This window comes from Heptranchias perlo, chromosome 9 (assembly GCF_035084215.1).
Source record: "Heptranchias perlo isolate sHepPer1 chromosome 9, sHepPer1.hap1, whole genome shotgun sequence".
Classification (NCBI taxonomy): Eukaryota; Metazoa; Chordata; class Chondrichthyes; order Hexanchiformes; family Hexanchidae; genus Heptranchias; species Heptranchias perlo.
The window spans coordinates 26,597,437-26,621,196 of NC_090333.1; the positions used below are offsets into that span (position 1 = coordinate 26,597,437).

The following is a 23,760-nucleotide window of genomic DNA, read 5'->3' on the forward strand; positions in this document are numbered from 1 at the left end:
ACCCCAAAGTCACAGATCCTCTTGGATTCCTCACTCGTTCAGATTTAAAAGTATGTAAAATATAAGCAAAAATGCTGAAAATGGAAAGCAGATTGATCAGCATCTAAAAGACGCAATAATGGATCTCACCTCTATTGCAACGTGCTGCTTCCACAATTCATTGACTGATCTGTAAGAACATAACAAGAAAACACAGACAGTCCACAAAGGAGAAAGACATTGAGAATCCACAAGAAAAGAGAATGAAAGGCTTAGATTTAATGTTTTCCTTTTAAGCCTGGGATGCTCCAATAGTACTAAAAATGCTCCAACATTAAAAACAAGATTCAGTGAATTTAATCTTAAACCAATAGCTACATTCAGAATCAAAAATGTTCTACTTTATTATTCTTTGACTTCAATAATTAAATAACTATATATCCCACAGAGCTGCACTAAAATGCATTTATTTAAGTTAATGTGACAGGGGACTTAATAATCTGATGACAGGTGCTCCCCGTATTATCGAGCACGGAGGCCTCAGACTTGCAACACATAAGGCACGTAAAGCTGGAGCAGTGACCCAGGCACACAGCACCCAATTGGAACCAGCACTGAGGAGGAGGCCCCGATTTTTTTTTAAATCCCTGCTTCATCTGCCACTCGTGCCCAGTGCCCCCGACCAGTGCCACCTCTGTCCCTGATTCTCCACCCCACACTGGAAAATCCTGATGGCACTTTATGGGCAGCCAGTAGCCCTTAACTGACTGCTGGACCCCAAAAGTCTGGTGAGCAATGGGCCAGGAGCACCAGAAAAACCTTCAAATGAACTGACCTTGTGTTATCGAGTGAGATCAGTTCATTCCTGCAAGGGGTCATGCTGAGCCCAAACAGTGCCAGCACCAACAGTGTTCTGCAGGAGCTGTATAATTAGCCCCATAATGTACAGCAGATCTAAATTATCACCATTTCAATTAAAGAAAGTATAGAGAAAGAACCCAAGGTTTATACAATATTAATGTACGATTACTGAATGGCACCTGCATATTCAATACTAAAATCACACAAGGCTGACAAAAGTCATGTGAGGCAAAACAGCATCACTGCACTAAATTTGACTCTTTGAATAAGAACATAAGAAACCAGGAATGAGAAAAGCCATCCATCAACTTTGTCCCATTGCTTATATCCACATACAGGACCTATTCAAACCATTTAATATCCAATCATTTCATTTCTCTCCTGCCTCATCACGCCACACAACTCTAATCTTTGCGGACTCAGGAATCTGTCCTTTTTTTGAATGATTCCACCGAGTCCCATTCACTGCATTGGGTCTGTTTCGTAACTTAACTCTACGTGTGACGTTGTCACTCTTTTGGATGTCCTTGCTTACAATCACGTCCCCTTGTTCTCTTCTGGTTCAACACAAGGAACTTCTCATTGATTCCTTTTGTGATTTTTTAATTAAAATTTGGATCTCCTTCCCATCCCTTTCAAGAGCAGCATTATTCACCCTGAAACTCAGAACCCTCAGAGACAAAACTGCACGGGGGATCAAGCACAGGGTGTTGGTGGTTTCCAGAACATAAGAACATAAGAACATAAGAAATTGGAGCAGGAGTAGGCCAATCGGCCCCTCGAGCCTGCTCCGCCATTCAATAAGATCATGGCTGATCTGATCCCAACCACAAATCTAAAGAACACAAGAAGTCGGAGCAGGACCCGGCCACATAGCCCCTGGGCCCTCTCCGCCACCCACAGGGCATTGACCGATCCGAACTCAGCTTCATGTCCAATTTCCTGCCCGCTCCCCATAACCCCTAATTCCCTTTACTTCTAGGAAACTGTCTATTTCTGTTTTAAATTTATCTAATGATGTAGCTTCCACAGCTTCCTGGGGCAGCAAATTCCACAGACCTACCACCCTCTGAGTGAAGAAGTTTCTCCTCATCTCAGTTTTGAAAGAGCAGCCCCTTATTCTAAGATTATGCCCCCTAGTTCTAGTTTCACCCATCTTTGGGAACATCCTTACTGCATCCACCCGATCAAGACCCTTCACAATCTTATATGTTTCAATAAGAAAGATGACGTTTCCTGATAAATTATCACCGTACTCAAAGAAGCCATACTGAAAGAGTTCAGATAGAATACAAAATCAAAAAAAGGAATAAATGAGGGCATTCCATGTCTTACCCTACTGCACATAGGTACTTCATGAAGGGCATAATTCGAGGACTCTAAAATAGGTAAAGGAAGGTCATAGTTATAATGAGAAAAGTACTGATAGTAGCTAAGCACTGAATTCATACAATAATTATTCAGCCATACTTCATTGCAAATTAACAGCTGATTAGTTGAACAGCACCCAGACTTGAGTTCAGTGGGGGAGGGAGGGAGGGAGTAAATACAATATAAACAGGAACAGTGATGGAGGGAGTATATCATTAAAAAGTAAAAATGTTTAAAATGTGCTGAAGTTCCCAAAAAGGATTCCAACAGCCTGCAAGGAAGGCTCAAGAATCTTCCTCACCTCCACCCCACTTTCTCTAGCCAGCTAGCTCTCTCTCTATCCCGCTAACACGCCCACTTTCCCAAACCCACAAAGTTGAATGGCAACCTTTGGATATTCTGGTTATTAACATATGTGCCTAAATATTGTTCCGCATAGTTCAAGTAAACTCAGTGAGGCAACTACACTGTGGGCCCCACAAACAGGTCCCATTATATTGTGAGTTCTTAAAAATTGGAATAAAAGTGCCACTATTCAGGAAATTCCTAGGAATGTGGCTCAACCTATTTGTTGAAAGTTCTCATTTTAAACAACTCACTGTAACTCATGTATCCTGTGAATGTCAGTGTGATTGGCACAACAAGGAATGCTGAGTCAGAAGATATACAAATAGCTTTAATAAGTATGGAGTAATCAAACTGTAATGATTTTCCATGTGATTTTTGCAGCTAAGGTAACAGTAGGTGGTGGTGGTGGTTGGGGAGTTATTATTGAATATATTATTGAAACTGGATTGCTGTGGGGACAGCAACTTAACTTATCTACAGATGGCGATGCCGAACTGGTAAATGTCACTGTTGACAATAGCGCCACCAGCAGCTGTTTAGTGGTATTGCAGTTCTAAAGAAGTGCAGTGATGAGACTGAATGGGCTAGAAATTGGGCGATCCAGCGCCCCTTGTTTTGGTGCTATACGGCCTCCCGAAGTGCCAAGACAGTGTCTTGGCCGCGCACGCTCATTTCTAGCGGGACATGCACCAGACGCCATCTTGGTAAAGGTAATAACACATGTGCAAGTACAAACTCTGGCAACATGTGAAGGAGAAAATGGATACAATCAGTGTGGAATGCTGATTTAAAGTGATAGACACCATTTTGGGACTTAACGCTCCACTCAATGCACAGTCTTAACCCCGACCATCTGAACATGTCTCAGAGTGCCTGGAGGACCCCCAGCAGCGCTATTTAAAGGGACCATGCAGGATTTACAGGTTAGTTGCTGGATTATTGCTTCTGGCTGCTGATGCATTTGTAACTGTTTTTGGAGGTCTCCTATACTTGAATACTAGGACGAGGGGGCACAGCCTTATATTTAGAGCTAGGACATGCAGGAGTGAAGTTGGGAAACGCTTCTACACGCAAAGGGTGGGAGAAGTTTGGAACGCTCTTCTGCAAACGGCAGTTGATGCTAGTTCAATTGTGAATTTTAAATCTAAGATTGATAGATTTCTGTGAACCAAGGATATTAAGAGATACTAAGGTGGGTATATGGAGTTAGGTCACAGGTCAACCGTGATCTCATTGAATGGTGAAACAGGCTCGAGGGGCTAAATGTCACTGTCACTTGCTGCCTCCTGTTATGTGCCACCTTCTCCTGCAAGAAAGTGGGACGTGTGTCGGGTGATGTGCCTGTCATAGAATCATAGAAAGGTTACAGCACGGAAGGAGGCCAATCGGCCCATCAAGTGTGCGCCGGATCTAAGCAAGAGCAATCCAGCTAGTCCCATTCTCTTGCCCTATCCCCGTAGCCCTGCAATTTTTTTCCTTTCAAGTACTTACCATGTTCCCTTTTGAAGGCCATGATTGAATCTGCCTCCACCACCCACTTCAGCAGTGCATTCCAGATCCTAACCACTCGCTGTGTAAAAAAGTTTTTCCTCATGTCACCTTTGGTGCTTTTCCCAATCACCTTAAATCTATGTCCTCTGGTTCTTGACCCTTCCATCAATGGGAACAGTTTCTCTCTATCAACTCTGTCTAGACCCTTCATGATTTTGAATACCTCTATCAAATCTCCTCTCAACCCTCTCTGTTCCAAGGAGAACAACCATGGTTGAATAGCTGCCAACATGTGTGGCCTGTGAGTTGTAGGTGGGTGGCTTGCAACAGTGGTAATGTGTAAGGGTGAGAAGAGGCATCTGATTGGTAGAGTTGAGTACAGATGGAAAGAGCTTGTTGGTATGTGGGTGATGGGGGTGTAGTGCGTGGAGCAGTGGATGCAGCTAGTGGTGCAGTTGGTAGGTGACGCCACTTGACAGTTGATCTCACTCACCTTGACGACACGTGTCAAAGCATTGAACTTCTTCCTGCACAGCATCCATGTTTGTGTTGCAATGCGCCTGGCATTGGCTTTGTCCCCCACTGCCTCTGGCCTCTTGCCCACCCCCTCCCTACCAACACCTTCCCCCCCCCGCCCCCGCGGATATAGGATGTCCCTCCTTCTGCCCACCTCTTGCACCAAGGCCTCTAGTGCATCAGCAGAGAACCTTGGTACACACACTCTTGCAGGCCTGGTACCAACTCGGACCGGCAGATTGGTGAGATCTGGCAGGCAGATTGGAGGATGTGGGATTTAGTAGTGCGCAATCTGCAACCTTTATTCAATGTATTAACATAACTCAGCAGTTTGTAAACATAGCGGCAGAACCTGCATCTGTGTTTTACGTGTGCAATGTCTGATCTCCGTTCAGACTCTGTGCAGACAGCAGACTGTCATTTTCAGCAAATAACATGTACAAGCTCCCTTTAAGAGATTTTAGCTGCCTGTCAGAGAGACAGCCTCCCTTTAAGAGATTTGGGCTCCCCCCGCTAGTGGAAAGTGCGCATGTCCTTGAATCCTCATGTCAGGCCTGGTTTTTAACGCTGCTTGCAGGTAAGTGTTCAGGCTGGACGAATGTCCGTCTTGTCTGCGCAGGAAGTGCCGGGTGCAGATTAGTCACGGATCACAGTACCTGCGCCCGGCTTCCGGCCTAATCGAATTTAACCCCCACAATGTCAAATTCCATTTTTATTACAAAATCACAAGGTAATTACAGATCCGGAAGGCCCATCTTAATTCACCCATCCAGAGAGATTCTAAAGTTCCCCTATTTTACCATCTAATTGTTTCTTAAAATATTCCAGGCCTCCACTACTCCTTCGAGAAGTCTATTCCACATAGAATCGTACAGCACAGGAGGCCATTCAGCCCATCGTGCCCGTGCCGGCTCTTTGAAAGAGCTATCCAATTTGTCACATTCCCTTCTCTTTCCCCATATCCCTGCAAATTTTTCTCCTTCAAGTATTTATCCAATTCCCTTTTGAAACTTACTATTGAATCTGCCTCCACCACCCTTTCAGGCAGTGCATTCCAGATCATCACAACTCACTGGGTTAGTTTTTTTTCCCTCATGTCAACTCTGGTTCTTTTGCCAGTTATCTTACATGTTGGTCACTTTTTGTGTGAAGAATTTCCTGACATCAGTCCTGCATTTTCCTTTTACTATCTTGAACCTAAGTCCCCTTCTCACAATTTAATTTAAAGTCAAATTCTGGATTTACCTTTTCCATTCCCATAACTATCTTATATACCTCTAGGGGATCATCTCTCAAATGCCTCCTTTCTAGGCTAAAAAGTCTAAATCTCTCCATTCTTCCCTCGTAACTCAGCCCTTTGACTCTAGGGATCAGCCGTGTTGATCATCACTGAACTGCTTCTTGGTGGCCCTAGATGGACACAGTACTGAAGGTGTGGTCTGATCAGAGCACTATACAGTTTGGTCGTGACATCCTCGGACTCGTATTGGACTGCCCTGGCTGTGTAGTTCAACATTCTAATGGCTTTGTTGATTGCTGATCTGCATCAGCCAATTTCTTATTCCCAGGGTTTACCCTAATCGATTTTGGAGCCGTCACTGCCCCATTCCCACCAAGTTAAAATTGGCTTATAATAAGGTGAACATGAGCAAATTTCCAAGGAAAAGGAAAGGTTGTCTTGAAGTAGAAGGGACTGGAGAGAAAGCATAGGATAGGTCAAATTCCAGGGCACATGTGGTGACTATGATATTAGGCATGAGTCAGGTCTAGAGTTTTTACTGAAATCCAAGGAGTGGATTTTTTTTAACAGAAAAATAACCCAGCCTCCCTCAAGAGACACATTGGGTTCAATTTTAGGGTCGGGTTTCCTGCGGGTTTCCAGCGGGGGGGGCCCCGAAAATCCCGATATGCGGTCACGTGACCGGATCGCGCCGTGATCCCGACCACTTCCGGGTTCCCCGATGACGTGCGGGGCTGCGTGCGTGGCCCCCGCTGGTGGGAATCCCGCAGGCAATTAAAGCCAGCGGGGTTCCACTTGAGAGTACTTACCTTGCTTGTTGAGGTCAGTTAATGAGCTGAATCAGCTGTCAAAAGAGGAAGTATGGGATTTTACCTGCATCGCAGACTGTTTCACACACTGGGGGAAACAGTCTCTCTCCAACCAGGCGTGTTGCAGCCAGCAGCCTGTGGCAGGTGCCAAGGTGCACTCCACGGGGGAAGAGCCCTCACCCACGCAGGAGGCCACCGCGTCACATAGGGCAACCCCTGCCCCCCACCAGCCCCCGCCAAGCCAGAGGACAGACCGACATGAAACCGCAGCCCCAGTCCGAGGAACCACCCACCTACCCTGCACAACCCCTCAGACCAACACCTGCCAGATGGGTGGTGCGTGGACACCCTCGGAGGACGAACAGCATGACCAGCCCCAGCAGCCTCGCAGTCCACGCCATCCGCCGCAGAGACGTGGAGCCCCCCAACACGGTGTTGTTGCATGCCCACCTGCACAGCAGGAGGGAGGGCTACCGCAGAGAGAGACGCATTGCAGAGGGCACTACCCTCGCCACAGGGTCCACAGACCGAGGCGCAGCTCCCCGGACCTCTCCGAGCAGCAGTGCACACGGAGGCGCAGATTCGCTCGACATGTAGTCGTGGAGATCTGCAGGCTCTTTCATGCCGAGCTGCTCCTGGCTGGCCCCAGCACCAACTGCTTACCTGTCGCTGTCAAAGTCACCACTGCCCTCCACAACTTCTCCTCCGCATCCTTCCAGGGTGCAGCCGGCTACACCGCCGATGTCTCTCAGTGGTCTGCGCGGAAGAGCCCTGCAAATACACCTGCACCTACTCTGCAGTAACACGATGGGTGGCATCAGTGGTGGGTCCTCATAGTGATACCCAGGAGCGGGCATTATTGGACACAACAGACAGGATTCGCGGAGACATGGCAGTGGTGGTGCCAATATAATGTGTGCTGTTTGTTGCTCTGAAATTCAATATAGGTAACACCCATGGCAAACCCTCCGACACCCTTGTGCACCCCCTTCATGCTCACGAAACATTTGCCTTACGCTGCCTACTGCACATATGTGATGCATGCCCTGTGGCTGCAGCACAGGTGGTGGCAGGTTGAGTGAGGCTGGCCGTGAGGGAGATGCACGAGAGGGTGAGTATGGGATAGAGCCATGAGATTGTATGAGGATTGGGTTGCGTGTTAGTGGCAGGGTGAGTACTGGCGAGGTGAGTAGGTGGAGGTAAGATGAGGATGGGGTTTGAGTGGGTATGAGGGGTGATGTGACAGAGTAGTGTTGGCGGTGCCGAAGGAGATGTGGGGTGGGGCAGTGTTGTGGCAGATGGAGTGTAGGGGAAAGACTTCGTGTTCTCACTGTGGCTGACCTACTGAGGTCATTGCAGCGCCTCCTGCACTGTATGCAGGTGGGCGATATGTTGGTTGCGCAGGTGACCCCCTCTGCCACCTCGAGCCAGGCCTTCTTGGTGGCAGAGGCTGGCCGCTTCCTCCCGCCCGCCGGGTGGAAGATCTCTGTCTTCGCCCTCCTCCTCACCCCATCTGATGATACCTGGGGTGAGGCATCATTAAACTGGGAGCAGCCTTCCCCCTGGGCTGCTCCATGCTGTAATTTGTTCCATTGGTTGCAGCATCTGTCAGTGGAGGACTGCCCCTTTAAATAGAGCGCCTCCAGCTGACAGATCGTACTGCGCATGCGCAGCCCGCCCGACGCGCAGACCAGCAGCGTGGACCCCGGAGGAGCAGGTAATTGATTCCTATTAGTGTGTTGCCTGCTACGATCGCGCGGGCAACCCACTAATTTCACCGAGCATGTTGACCACGCTCCCGAAACCCAACCCGCCGGAAACCCGCAGGCCTGGTAACATCGAGCCCATTATGTAACGTTTAGCACACTTTGTTACTGGGTATAACACTTGTCTATATACTGCACAATATAATCTAGCCTTGAAATTATGCTCTGGAAAGATTAGCATATGAGCGTTTACTTTTGTCCAACTTTTTAATGGAGTTCTTAACCTTTTTATTTAAAATCAGTTAATGCTTCCATTAAAGGAATTTCATAGTAAGGCACCAGTGTTCATTCCTAATATTCGCAAAGTCCACTGACAGACAAAGTAAGAATAAAACTTGATGTTGGTCATAGTGGTGGAACAGAATGGAGCAGCAGAAGGTTCTTTGCCAAAATCATCAAGATTAGATGAGACAAGTAAGCAAAAAGTAAGTTTTCTCTTTAAGAGGGCTAACAACTAAACTATCAGGATGGAAGAGAAGTAATCAGGAGAACAACTTTGGTGAAGGGCCAGAAAGAATAGTTACTAAATGGGTAAGAAGTCAGACATTTCAATAAAGTGATATTCATCAGCTCTGACAGTGGATTTATCAGAAGTCAGCATGCTTCAGACTGATCAAGATGTCAGGTGCAATAGTCAGAATTTTTAAGCCATAAATCAAGATCCCATTTTTTCAATTATCAAATTTGTAGGGATATAAAAATTATAGTCTACCACAATCTTTCAAACACTGACAGCACTGTCACCAATTTAACCTCTTGCTGAAGCTGTACAGTTCACCAGTGTCAGAGGGCTCAGTCTACACTGGTGTGAGAATATAACAGATTTCAATACAGAAGAAAAAAAATGCACACACACAAATTCAAGTATGCAGAAAGTCAAATTTAAAGAAAGAATTGCATTGTCTGGAGCATAATTTATTAAACTGCTAGCCAAAAGATTATGCACCTCTCCACCAACGAGAAAATGAAATACAAAAAAATTCCAACCACAGTATCAAAGGCAATGGAAAAACTTACAGCAGAGCCAGGAAAATGGTAGTGTATATGTAAGGAGCGTATGTATGTAAGTATGTGTCTCTGCCCCAGTTGTTCAAAAAAAAAATTAGCTGACTGGCTAATGTGATACCAAATTGTGCCTTTCCAATTTGCTGACCCATTGTGATGCCTCAATTCCTAGCCCTGATTTACTGTAAAATAAGGCAAAGTTTTCTAATGAGAGGAGGAGCTTATTTTACAGAAAAATAACCCCGTCTCCCTCAAGAGACGCATTATGTAATGTTTAGCATACTTTGTTACTGGGTATAGCACTTGTCTATATACTGCAGAATACACGCTAGCCCTGAAATTATGCTCTGCAAAGATTAGCATATGAGCATGTACTTTTGTCCAGTATTTTAATGAAGACATTAACCACTTTATTTTAAAAATGTTAGTGCTTCTATTATAGGAATTTCATGGGAAGGCATTAAGTGTTCATTCCTAATATTTGTAATTTCAAAGCCTCTGCTTTACATGTGCCTAATTATTTTATACATGTGTTTCTCATCATATTGGATCATTTTTTAAATGGCTCACATATTTTAGAGAGATGTTTTACTTACAAAAGGCTTCAGAAGAAAGGACAAGATCTTCTTTAGTATTTGAGGCACCTTGAGCATAAAAATCAGATCCTTCAGATTAGGATCAATGATGTCTCCTTTTCTAGAAAATACAAAGTAAAATGAGAGTTAGTTGCATTAATTTGTTTACATGCGACAGTCAAAGCATCTGATAACATTGTTGGGATAGGTCAGAGGGACAAAGAGACCTCTGTACCCATCAAGTGCTTGCAGATCAGAGTTATATCTTGTAGGACTGTGTGAAGCTCCCTAGTTCACCCAAAATCACCCCTTCATTATATATACATGCCAAACAACGAAACTGAGAGAAGCTGGCAAACCAGCTTCAAAAGAGCTGACAACTCAAGAAACAATTTATTATTGAAAAACAGCCCTGAATAAAGGCCTATTATCAAGTTAAAAAAGCTCTACTTTCTCAAGTCTCTCTTCAAAACTGTAACCTCTCATTCCTGGTAACACCCTATGGAGTCCTGCTGCATTTTTCCATTGCTTTTATATTCTTTCTATAAAAGGGTGCCCAACACTATACAATACTCCATCTGCAGCCTAAGACCTTGTACAAGTTAAACTATCTCCTTGCTTTTGTAATCTATGCCTCAGTTTGTCTTTCTTATGGCTTTATCTACTTAATTTGCCACCTTCAATGATCCGTAAATTTGAACAAGGCCCCTCTGCTCCTCAAACATTTAAATCTTACAATTCAAATTATATTTCCTTTCCCTTATTTCCAAAATGTATTCACATTTTTTACATTAAACTGTGTCAGCTACCTATATCCTGCTGGTTTATGTCCTCCTGAGGTTTTTTACAACCTTTATCACAATTTGCCATACCCCCCACCCCCTAAATTTGATGTCATCAGCAAAGTTCAACATTGTTCCCACAAATCCTAAGTCTGGGTCATTTATGTATATCATAAATAAGATTGGTTCCAACATAGAGTCCTACAGAATACCGCTCACCAATATTTACAGGTCAAGAAACGTGCTTTTACACTTACTCTTTGCTTTCTGTCCTCCAAACATCTCTCTATGCATGTAGTCAAATTCCCCTTGATTCCATTTTACATTATCTTTGCTATAAGCCTTGTCAAAAGCATTTTGAAAATCCATATAAATCACATATTTTCTTTATCTACTCTTTATTTCATTTCTCCAAAGAATTCTATAAGGTTAATCAAGCATTTTAGAATTCAATTTTAACTGGCCATGATTAATGTATGTTTCTCCAAGTGTTAAGTAATTTTATCTCATATCGCATGTCTGGTAGTTTACCAACAACTGAAGTAAGGCTAACAACTGGTACTTTCCTAGTCTTTCTCTGTCTCCTTTATTGAAGAGAAGTATCACATTTCCCGCCCTCTAGAGTTTTATAATCAGAGCCTCTGACCATATGCCTTACCTTTAACCTCACCAGAACTTTGACCCCTGCAGCAATGTAACCTTTACATTACCCACTCATCCTGTCCTTGTGTTATTTTTGAGTCTGAGTGCCAACTAGGATTGAATCATGGTCAGTTGGGTGTTATGAATTCATATCTACTTGGAAAGGGCAGTGTGCGAACAGACTGCACTAGACAGTACCCAAGGTGGTTGGCAACGTCTAATTCCTTAAAACGTGAGGACAATTGCTGACAAATTAAAATGTTTAAAATAGCATTAAAAAAAGTTATTGGGCAGAAATTGGTCAGAAAATAATGGTGAGCTCAACAGTGCTCACCGTTGTTAGTGGCAAAATCGAGGAGCAAGTTCCGGCGTTCGCACATGCGCAGTAAAACACAGAAATTCGGAACTTGCTCTTCCTGATTCGCCAGAGATATGACAACTTCAAATTAAAGGGACATCACCTGCTGCAATCAGTGAAATCATTGAACCAGGGCCAACTTGCTCATCTGCCCAGCTGGAAAGTAAGTAATATTGCCACAAAACAGGTACACTTAAAAATAACAGGTCTAAGATAATTTTTACAGACTTTATGACTGCCAAACAACTTTTTTTTTATTCATTCATGGGATGTGGGCGTCGCTGGCAAGGCCAGCTTTTATTGCCCATCGCTAATTGCCCTTGAGAAGGTGGTGGTGAGCCGTCTTCTTGAACCGCTGCAGTCCGTATGGTGAAAGTTCTCCCACAGTGCTGTTAGGAAGGGAGTTCCATGATTTTGACCCAGCGACGATGAAGGAACGGCGATATACTTCCAAGTCAGGATGGTGTGTGACTTGGAGGGGAACGTGCAGGTGGTGTTGTTCCCATGTGCCTGCTGCTCTTGTCCTTCTAGGTGGTAGAGGTCATGGGTTTGGGAGGTGCTGTCGAAGAAGCCTTGGCGAGTTGCTACAGTGCATCCTGTGGATGGTACACACTGCAGCCACTGTGCGTCAGTGGTGGAGGGAGTGAATGTTTCGGGTGGTGGATGGGGTACCAATCCTGGATGGTGTTGAGCTTCTTGAGTGTTGTTGGAGTTGCACTCATCCAGGCAAGTGGAGAGTATTCCATCACACTCCTGACTTGTGCCTTGTAGATGGTGGAAAGGCTTTGGGGAGTCAGGAGGTGAGTCACTCGCCGCAGAATATCCAGCCTCCGACCTGCTCTTGTAGCCACAGTATTAATGTGGCTGGTCCAGTTAGGTTTATGGCCAATGGTGACCCCCAGGATGTTGATGGTGGGGGATTTGGCGACGGTAATGCCGTTGAATGTCAAGGGGAGGTGGTTAGATTCTCTCTTGTTGGAGATGGTCATTGCCTAGCACTTGTCTGGTGCGAATGTTACTTGCCACTTATCAGCCCAAGCCCAAGCCCAAGCCCAAGCCCAAACTAAAAATTAACTTTTAAAAATGTGGAGTCTCATTCCTCCTTATTTTAATCGGTTTTGGTCATTAAAAAAACATTAAATTAATTTTTTTTTTACTTTTCCCTCCTGCCTCTTTTATTTAATTTGATTATTTCTTACTCTCTCTTTTTTTCACTGTCTTTAACTGTTTTTACAATGATTTTAATGTTGTACTTTTCACTTCCTGGATTTCATGTTGCAGCCTGCAGAAACAGTTTTGCAACTTGTCAAAAATGCTGCTATCTGATTGGTTGAGGGGAGAGGTCAATCCTCTCGCTTCTCCCATGGGTCCTAGTTTCACTGGAACTAACTCTGGGCTCTTCTCCGCTTCCTATTGGAGGAAGTGCACCCAGTAAAGACCGCGGTAAGTTAGTGGGTTAGTATAAATCTATGAAGTGGCGAGCATTGTTGGTTCGCCACTCCGAGCAATTTCTGCCCCATTATCTTCAATCCTTTCACCAAAATGAGACTTACAATCTTTCCAGGAGCGTACGGCCACCATCTGCCATGAGACCCTGCATAACCAACTCCGTCAATACATAGAGAGTTCTCAGAGGTGTGAAGGGAACCAGCTAAAAGGAAGAGACAAAGAAAAATGTTAGAGTGCAGGTGACCAACCAATACAGGAACTGGCAAAGAGTAACAATTTAATCTGCTAGAAAGTAACTGTCATTCCTCCTACTCCTACCAAAATTATTTAATATTACAGTTCAAGTCTGTTATTTGGAATTCTTGAAACTAGTCCCATTGATACAATACAAGTAAATTCCATTATTGCAGATGTTAATACATTAAGAATCAACTGAACTAATTTTCAGGCAAACTGCCAAGGACCTAGTATTGATCTGATGTGGTGTGGCATGAGGACTCTCTCCCTTAACTGGGCTACGTGGTTCTTCTAAATAACATCTGAATCTGCTCCCCCACTTCTCTCCTGCTTCACTCCCAGCCAGACATGAGTAGCATATGAATTCATCCTGTACTATCCGTGCAAGGACACGTCACTTCACAAACAGAATATTATGAAAGGTAAACCTTCATGGTTGGCCACACATAACAATTTCAACTTGTAAAACCATTTCAAAATAAAGACTGATCTTTTTGGCTCCAAGAAGTTAAAGACTGAGCACAGTTTATCTAAGTTCATCCCTCCCCTCCAATTTAGGTTGGTCAGATTTATGATCTGTAATTGTATCACCCACCTCACATACATCCACCAATTCTGTTGCATCCTCAAAGAATTCCAATAAGTTTTTTTTAAACTGCCTTTTATGAATCCATTTTGGCTTTTATTTACTGCTTTTCCTTATAGTAAAAAATAACAGAAAACTGATAGGGGGTCAGCTATGATTTTATTGTATTGTAATGCCTGCAGCTTGTTTTGCTAACAAACAGCTACATCATCAATCAGGATTCTCACACACTTGTACACTCACGTTACAGGGCTGTAACAGGTGGCTGTCCCTATCCCCTGTTTAGAAATATGTAATCTTTTTAATGGTTTACTTAATAGTATTTTGTACCAGATATCTTTAACCTTGTGCTGTCACGTAGAAACCCAGCTTGTACCACTGAACTTTTCATCACTATTGCTTCTTCAGGCAATGCGTTATTGGATAGATTCTCTCATTGGTCAACATATGTTCTTTAGCTATGTTATGGAAATCTTTCGTGTCGACTCAAGCAAAGACAGATATATGTTCTAGATAAACTTAGGAATGTTTTGTTGCCAATTGTTTCCCTTTATTTCTTGAAGGCAATGCTTCCTGCTGGGATATGTTTCTACGGGTGCGGGTTGCCTTCTGGTGCCTCATCCAAGTGGCCATTTTTCATGTGTGAGCCGTGTCAGCAAGCTATCTGACTTGAGCATGATCCTGTCCTTAACTGACATTTATAATTACAAAATGTACAGCAGGGCCACTGGATAGGAATCAAACAGCAGGAACCCTAAGTGCTTTTTTTCCCTTCCCTGGTCTAGAAGCACAGGTGCCAATTGTAGTGCCCCAGATCTGCTCTAGTTGAGATCAGCTGACTCAGCACAGGCCAAGAATTGAACCTGTGTCTTTCTGGCCTGTATGGCTTAGTGATAGAACTTTATCCACTAGACCATTGAAGAACTACGGAAGTTTATTTTTAAGTACAATTACACACCACAGTACACCCATTCTTCCCTGAAAGCATTACATGAAGAATAGGTAATCTCAGTGAAAAAAATCCATGCCAAAAGGTGGGTTTTTCCACAGAACAGCACCGCTTAGTTCAGAATGCTAGGATGCTGAGGACTGTATCTAAATAAACTACTGAAATGTACAATTAAAAAAAAATCATAAAAAGTAGTACTCAATAAAAACAGACACCAAAAGGGCATTTCTGGCAAGAACTCGACAAAATACACTTGTTGTAAGGTAGAATCATCAAAGATTTGTTTTCTTTTACCATAAAATCATTCATTGTGCCTCTGTTCCCTTAGTCTATTGGCAATCCTCTGCCATGAATCTGTAAACCCACCGTGTGGCCAGCCTCCTCCAGCAGTTGTTTGGTTTCCATAACTACCCGCTTCATGCTGGCATTGGGGATCCAATATCCATCACTCTCGTAATAGCCTATCCTCAGCGGTTTAGAGCTAGAAAACACCTAAAATGAAGGTAAATAGATCAAATGAGGGAAGAGGGACATTCATATACTGAGCAGAACAACTGCAAGCTGGGCAGGCTTTCTAATAGGCCTGTTATAATGTGTTGTTGTATCATTTCTTTCAGAAATGGGTTGATGAATCTGGATTCTGAGGAAGGCAGAGATAGAAAGGCTGAAGGAAAAATCTCCCACTGGCAGTTTGCATGCAACAGAAGTCTGGGGATGGGTTGATTGTCCACCATCAGGAATAGTGTAGGGAGGCCTACAAGTGAGAGAGGGGAAGTAAAATATGCAATGGTCCCTGCCTCAACCAGTACCATTTCATGTTTCAACAACGCTCTGTCTGAAGAAACTTCTAACCTCACTCCTCACTCTCTTAGTGATCATTTTAAATTAATGACACCTCATCGCTGACTCCCGATAGTTTCTCACCATCCTGGTGAATCTACTACAACAACAGCTCGCATTTATATAGCACCGTTAATGTAGTAGCACGTCCCAAGGTGCTTCACAGGAGCATTATCAGAGAAATAATCTACGCTGTAAGGTCTCTACATCTTTAATGCCCTTTCTATAATGGCTTCCCCAAAATGTACACAGTAATCTAAGTGTGGTCTAACCAAGTTTTGTACAAATTCATCATTATTTCTTTACTGTTGTACTCTATACCCTTATTTACAAAATCTAAAATTCTACTGGTGATTTTTAATGGCTGTATCTACCTGCACTTGCACTTTCATAGAATTGTATATTCGAACTCCTAGGTTTCTCTGGTAATTCACACCCTTCAGTGTCTTTCCATGAAATGTATATTCCCATTTCTTGCTTTTTTATTACTTGTATTCATTTACACTGATTCACATTAAATTGCATTTGCCACCTGTATGTTGTTTCTGTTAACCTGTTTATGCCATTCTGAATTCTTTTACAGTCCTCCTCACCGTTTGCCAAACTTCCTGACTAAAAGGAACTCCATCCAAACAAGAATGCAAAAAAAGGCACGTGTTCTGAAGCGGACATTTAAAGAAATCAGTTCTAACACTTTTTCTAGAGGATGGGGCGGAAGGAGGGAAAAGAGATTACTATAGTTCCTTTTTTATGTAATGTATTCTGGTCTGATTACATCATTGAAGCAGTCTTCTAAAAAATCAACTTTCTACAAAAAAAATATTGGAGCTGATATTCAGCACAAACTGATAGAGCACAAGCCCAGACACTGGAATCCAAACTAAATCAATGGAATTAAGGTCTTTTTTCTTTGCAAATATAAGCTTCCTGAATATATCGGCAAGGAAATTGAAATGAGTATGGAGTAGTCTCAAACCAGTCCCTAATGAGTGTAATTACATGACAGCACAAAACGACTCATAATTCAGCTCGAATCAGTAAACCCACTCAGGGAAATCACAAGAAGGGCCATCAGGGAAATGGAAATGCCTAGTGATACACTAAAGGATGTTTTTGTAAGGTGGGGACTAAGATTATTTCACTGGAGCAGTATAAAGGAAAGTTTATTCTTCAAGAGTAATTTTATGCTGGGAGCATATATCAGGAATTCAAGTGTGCACTTCCCATGATTTTCTGCCCATTTAAATGAATGGACATAAAATCATGAGGAACAAATGCCTGAATTCCTAATAAATGTTCCTGAGTGCATAAAGCTCCATGTTAGAACTATAAATTCATAAAATTCCCTTTGCAACTAACAGATAGTTTATCTAATCTGGAAATGTGTGATGCTGTGAAAAAAAGTCAAAAATGTTCCATTCTTAATACTGACACCCCTCACCTTGAACAACATAATATATTTATATTTACACTGGCATCTACCGACAATGTGAAAAGTTGCCCAGGTATGTCCTGTCCACATAAAGCAGGGCAAATCCAATCCAGCCAATTACCGCCCCATCAGTCTACTCTCAATCATCAGCAAAGTGATGGGAGGTATCATCGGCAGTGCTATCAAGCGACACTTACTCACCAATAACCTGCTCACCAATACTCAGTTTGGGTTCTGCCAGGACCACTCAGCTCCAGACCTCATTACAGCCTTGGTCCAAACATGGACAAAAGAGCTGAATTCCAGAGGTAAGGTGAGAGTGACTGCCCTTGACATCAAGGCAGCATTTGACCGAGTGTGGCACCAAGGAGCCCTAGTAAAATTGAAGTCAATGGGAATCAGGGGGAAAACTCTCCAGTGGCTGGAGTCATACCTAGCACAAAGGAAGATGACAGTGGTTGTTGGAGGCCAATCATCTCAGCCTCAGGACATTGCTGCAGGAGTTCCGCAGGGCAGTGTCCTAGACGCATCCATCTTTAGTTGCTTCATCAATGACCTTCCCTCCGCCATAAGGTCAGAAATGGGGATGTTCGCTGATGATTGCACAGTGTTCAGTTCTATTCGCAACCCCTCAGATAATGAAGCAGTCCGAGCCCGCATGCAGCAAGACCTGGACAACATCCAGGCTTGGGCTCATAAGTGGCAAGTAACATTCGCGCCAGACAAGTGCCAAGCAATGATCATCTCCAACAAGAGAGAGTCTCACCACCTCCCAATGACATTCAACAGCATTACCATCGCCGAATCCCCCACCATCAACATCCTGGGGATCACCATTGACCAGAAACTTAACTGGACCAGCCACATAAATACTGTGGCGACAAGAACAGGTCAGAGGCTGGGTATTCTGTGGCGAGTGATCACCTCCTGACTCCCGAAAGCCTTTCCACCATCTACAAGGCACAAGTCAGGAATGTGATGGAATACTCTCCACTTGCCTGGATGAGTGCAGCTCCAACAACACTCAAGAAGCTCGACACCATCCAGGACAAAGCAGCCCGCTTGATTGGCACCCCATCCACCACCCTAAACATTCACTCCCTTCACCACTGGCGCACCGTGGCTGCAGTGCATACCGTCTACAGGATGCACTGTAGCAACTCGCCAAGGCTTCTTCGACAGCACCTCCCAAACCCGCGATCTCTACCACCTAGAAGGACAAGAGCAGCAGGCACATGGGAACAACACCACCTGCACGTTCCCCTCCAAGTCACACACCATCCCGACTTGGAAATATATCGCCGTTCCTTCATCGTCGCTGGGTCAAAATCCTGGAACTCCCTTCCTAACAGCACTGTGGGAGAACTTTCACCACACGAACTGCAGTGGTTCAAGAAGGTGGCTCAGCACCACCTTCTCAAGGGCTATTAGGGATGGGCAATAAATGCTGGCCTTGCCAGCGATGCCCACATCCCATGAACGAATAAAAAAAATTATAGGAAGGAGGAAAGCAGACACGGACCCACCACAATAATCCTCCTCCAACCCTGCAGGAATCAGAAGCTTTGGAAAACCCCTCTAATGGGGGAAAAAGACAAAAAGTACAAGATAAAAATATAGTTCACGTCACACATTACCTCATCTTTGAAGGGAAGAGGTGGCACTGTGGGATCCAACTGGAACATGTCTTCACATAACAGGGCTTTCATGAACAATGCCAAGCTATCCACATCTCTGGCTAGTGGGCCAACTGCTGAATAAACTAGAAGACATTGAAAATTGCATCACTCAAAAACATCTCTTGGAGTTGTGCCGTGACACAGTTTGCTTATAACTAGGTCCAGAGCGTAAAGGTAACTGACCATTTCTAGCGAGAGACTTAATACGATTTTAGGGCTCGTTCTTTCCTCCAACTTAGAAAATAAAAATGAAAGTTTTAAGGTATTTGAGACACACTCCTGAAGGATATTATAACATGACATTCAAATAATCAATATAAAATCAGTTGGAGATAGGGGAAGGCACTCAATGGTGTAGTTATTAGAATAACAGCCTTCCATCTCTGGGACCTTGATCCAAATCCAGTTCACACTAATGGGATGGAAAGGATTCGTATAACTGTCAGAGAGAGATGAGTTTATAACTAGTTGAAAGCTTAAGGGTGTCTCACTCCAGTAGCATGAATCCATGCCACAAAACTGCGCATAAATTTTGGTAGTAAAATAAAATTGACAATAAATTGTTAGTCTTACTCAGGCAGTTCACAAGGATGGCTGGTGTGAGAAGAGCAAATAGCACACTGCTGGAGTAGAGAAGACACTCTTCAGAGGAGACACATTGTTGGGACAGAGTAAAGGAACCTTTACTGTGCATCTAACTCAGACTGATGGGCTTATTTTTCCATGGTAACAGGCATTTCCCAGCTAAAGGTCTGAGAAAGGGGCCAGATATTGTTACACTCATGTCTCCACTTCTTTTACGTTGCCCCAGAATTTACAGGGCTTTCTGGGGGCGGGGGGAAACAGGGTCTGTGTTTGCAATGGGGGCAGGCCCAACAATAGCATGCTAATCAGGTGGGAGGGGGCATACCTGCCCCTCCCAATTCAATTTTCTGTTCTTGCAGGCATGGGATGCACCACGAAACTGGCATTGGGGGATTATGCCAGGACCCTCCTCAGATCGGCGGAATTGAGGAAGCCTGGTAGCAAGCTGAAGAGGAGGCCAAAAGTAATTTTTTTTAAAAAAACTTTCCCAGAAGTTAAAATAATTAAAATGAAAAAGACAAACAAGCCAGAATTCTCTGCACATAGATTTAGAGGCTTATTTTCAGCCTGTCAATTATTTTACCACTAACCATCAGTCAGAAAATAATACTTTAGACAACAGGGGTATGTCTCGTGGTAATAACCATTTTCTGATGTTGACCCCAATAACGACGGCTCGAATAGCAGCAGAGCGTGCTGCAATGAGGCACATGCCTCTACCAGGTTGGCCATCAAGAGGGCCACCAGGGTCTTAAAGGCATGCTTTTGCTGCCGGGACAGATTGGGAGGTGCTCTGCAGTATGCTCCAAATCATGTGACATGCATAGTTTTAGCCTGCTGTGCCCTTCGAAACTTTGTCATGTAAAAATGGCTGGACTTTGACATGTAGCTGGTCCCTTTCTACTAATAATTTCAATGGGACTATAAACTAGGTTTTACATGGAAAAGGGACTTACTCAGAAGAGCAATTCTTGATATAAACATTACTAGCTCCAGGCACCCAAATGCTATTCTTGGGCAGTGCTTCATCGATTTGTCTGAAAGAGAGATCCTATTTCTCTTGCCTGATATGCTTCTATGATCCCTCAACTGGCCTCCCAACATTTGCCTCCATGCATTGCTGCCTGAGCAAGAGAGATCAAGGGAATGAAGTCACAGCACGGCCATCCCTTCCTCCCCATCATTCTGAAATATCTCTGTTCCCTCTAGTAAGAATAAGTTGGTTTCAGAGTGCAATGCACATTGGGATTGCTCTGCTTCCTGAATCTTTTTCATTGTGAGACCAAAAGCGGCAAGGGCCAGAACACCAGGGGATACTCAGTGTCAAAGATAGTGGCCTGGAGGGGAAACTAGGAAATATGAATGGAGCAGCACAAAACTGCCCAAAATCTGGCGCTAAGTTGCCCATTTCACACAAGGATGCCGAGTGTGAAAAATAGAAATGCCACGCTGATTTATTAGGAGATGCTTGTCCAAGGATAAGGTTAAAGTGCAAGGTAAAGAAAGCTTTACTCAGCATCTGGTGAGTTAACAAACACATGTGGTCATGGTACAATGTTAAAGTAAAAGAGGCAAATATGGTACTGGCATTTATTAGCAGAGGAATAAGATACAAATAAAAAGATGGTATGTTGTAGCTGTATAAAATGCTCAGAGTACTGTGTGCAGTTCTGGTTAACTAATCATGCGATGAATATTACAATCCTTGAGTGAGTACGGAGACAAGTAATGGAAATGATTCCGGGTATCTTCAATCAAAATTATGATGAATGGTTAAGGAAGTTGGCCTTGTTCCTTTTGGAAGGGAGGAAACTTTGAAGTGACCTAGTAGAAATGTTGAAAGGGAATTTAAGTTGTTCCAAGCAAATTGTTCACTATGATGAAAGATTCAAATACCAGGTAACATTAGGAAAAAATAAATTGACTGTCAGTGGGAATTTTTGTACAAAGTGTAATCAAGTTCTAGAATAAGTTACCAGGGAACGCCATCAACATAAACAATATAAAAACATTCTAAGAAGCAATTGGATGTGTTACTGCAGAGGGAAGAAATTGCAAGGCCTACCACATTGTAGGTGGGGTTGAGATCAATCAAAAAAGATGGGCTTGTTAGGCCCAATGACCATTTTCATTTCTTAAAATAATGTTCTTGCTTAGGGAAAAAAAAATTGCCAAAACTCACCAGCTTTCTGTCCAGGCACAGATATTCTGCATCCTTTTTTGCTACACAACATATTGAAGAAAATGTTATTAAAAAAAAATCAGTTTTCTCTTCATAAACATTACCAATCCTCCTATGTAATGGTTCATAGCAGGGGTAGAAATTAATTTCAAAGCAAACGCACTCACAAAAACTTAAAACCAGAATTCCTGGAGCATCCTTTACTAACAGAACCAGTAAATCTACACAGAGTCACAGGCAGACCATTCTATTGCCCTGTAGCTGATTAAAGATACTCTACAAACTCCAGTTGTATAGTAAAGAATAATTTGGCTAGCTGTGTTTCAAGAATGTAATTATTCAGAGAATAATGAGAAACTGTAAAAAAAGTCATGTGACCTCCCTTCCCAAATGTGTATTGCGTCATGTAAAATATTACATTCTCTGTTATCCTATAGATTGGGAATACGGTGCTTATGTTGCAGCCAAAGATTTTTCAACTGATAAAACTGAAGACAACACATCATTTTTTTTAAGCAGGTCTATTGTGGGTGCAACAAATATGAAAACAGTCACTTGAACAGAGAAGAGCTTGTCTCTACCCACAGCTGTGCACAAGAGGCAGAAAGCAGCACAGTGGCAATGCACATTGGGGCCTCCGCTCATTCCATCTTGGAGTGGTGGAATGTGGGCATGCATGCACCATTCCCCACAAGCTTTGTTCCTGCTTCCAGCCACAAAGAAGTACCAAGTACATCCCATTGGGAGGGAAAATCAAATGCAAAAATCAACTCAGGCCGCTCTTGCACGTCTTAGTGATCACCTTCAGAGCAGAAGCGATAGAGGCCCAGGATTAGGCCAACCCCACGCTTAAGCTGGGATGGTGCACGAGAGCCATGAGCAAAGGGAGAAAATTCCACTATTAGATTTAAAGGGAACTTGGGAAAACATTTGGCAAGCTTTTTGTTCAGCTTTATTTTCAAACAAAATAACATACTGACCAAATTTAAGTAACTGTAGTACCATTTGTATCATGACATCATCACAACTTGCCATTTTATTTCATTTTAAAAACATTTTGATGCCTTGTGAAAAACATTGCAAAAAGATCACCACCCCCTCAGAAAATACAGATCTTCCTCATACTGTAAACAATTAAAAATAATAGTTAGAATAGTAGTCACATTTTTATGACATTACATTTTATGATGTCAAGCAGAACCCAGTTTAACAAATTAGAAATCTGATAGGAAAGGAAAGGTGACACAAAAGTACAACTCATTACTGTGAAAGGAGCTGAAAAACAACGGTTATAGTTTGTGTACAGAAAACTGTTGGTTTTCAATTTTCCACAAACGTTGACCGGTAAAATCAGCAGCTGCAAAGTCCATTCAGTCAAAAGACAAAATTTTCCAAGACTCTGAGGTCCCACTCGTTATTGACCCCGATTTTAGAATGGAGGCAGGATGGCGGCAGGGGGATGAATGGGCCCGAGGTTAACACGACTAATAAAACATGTCCGTTTTGCACGTGATCGCAAGTGAATTGGTGCCACTTAACGTGGCTTCCAGGTTTGCCGTCCAAAAACTGCGCAGTGGGCGGAGTGCGCACCCGCATGACAGGCTGTCAGCTGGAGCGGCTCTATTTAAAGGGCCATTGCTCCAAAGGCTTTTGCTGCAGGAAAGACCAGAAAACACACAACATGGAGCAGCACAGGGGCAAGGCTGCTCCGAGATTTAGAAATGCCCCACTGCAGCAGCTGTGAACGGGGTGAGGAGGAGGAGGGAAGCCTTTTACCGCATGGACGGGAGGAAGTGCCCTGCCTCTGCCACCAAGAAGGCCTGGCTCAAGGTGTCAGATGAAGTCACCACCAGCAGCAACATCTCCCGCACCTGGATCCAGTGCAGGAAATGTTTCAATGACCTAACGAGGTCAGCAAGAGCGAGTACACTTACTGATTCTCTTACATTCCGTGTTCCACATCACCACCCCCCACCACCACAACTCATTCTGCACGGCCAAGACTACTCCATCACATCACTTCTCACACCCACTTGAGGCTCATCCTCAACTTACCTTCACTTCCCCAATATTCACCC

General features: G+C 43.5%; 1 protein-coding gene across 1 annotated transcript in view; it reads right to left on the reverse strand.

The window, feature by feature from the left end:
- Positions 1 to 23,760, reverse strand: part of faah (fatty acid amide hydrolase) — a 57,988-nt gene that overhangs the window by 14,980 nt on the left and 19,248 nt on the right. The window contains exons 6-12 of the mRNA XM_067990049.1: positions 21,683 to 21,723; positions 18,874 to 18,998; positions 15,331 to 15,456; positions 13,297 to 13,394; positions 9,983 to 10,082; positions 2,176 to 2,219; positions 130 to 169 (exon numbers count right to left, since the gene is read on the reverse strand). Coding sequence (XP_067846150.1) covers positions 130 to 169; positions 2,176 to 2,219; positions 9,983 to 10,082; positions 13,297 to 13,394; positions 15,331 to 15,456; positions 18,874 to 18,998; positions 21,683 to 21,723 — 574 coding nt within the window. The remainder of the gene's footprint in view (positions 1 to 129; positions 170 to 2,175; positions 2,220 to 9,982; positions 10,083 to 13,296; positions 13,395 to 15,330; positions 15,457 to 18,873; positions 18,999 to 21,682; positions 21,724 to 23,760) is intronic.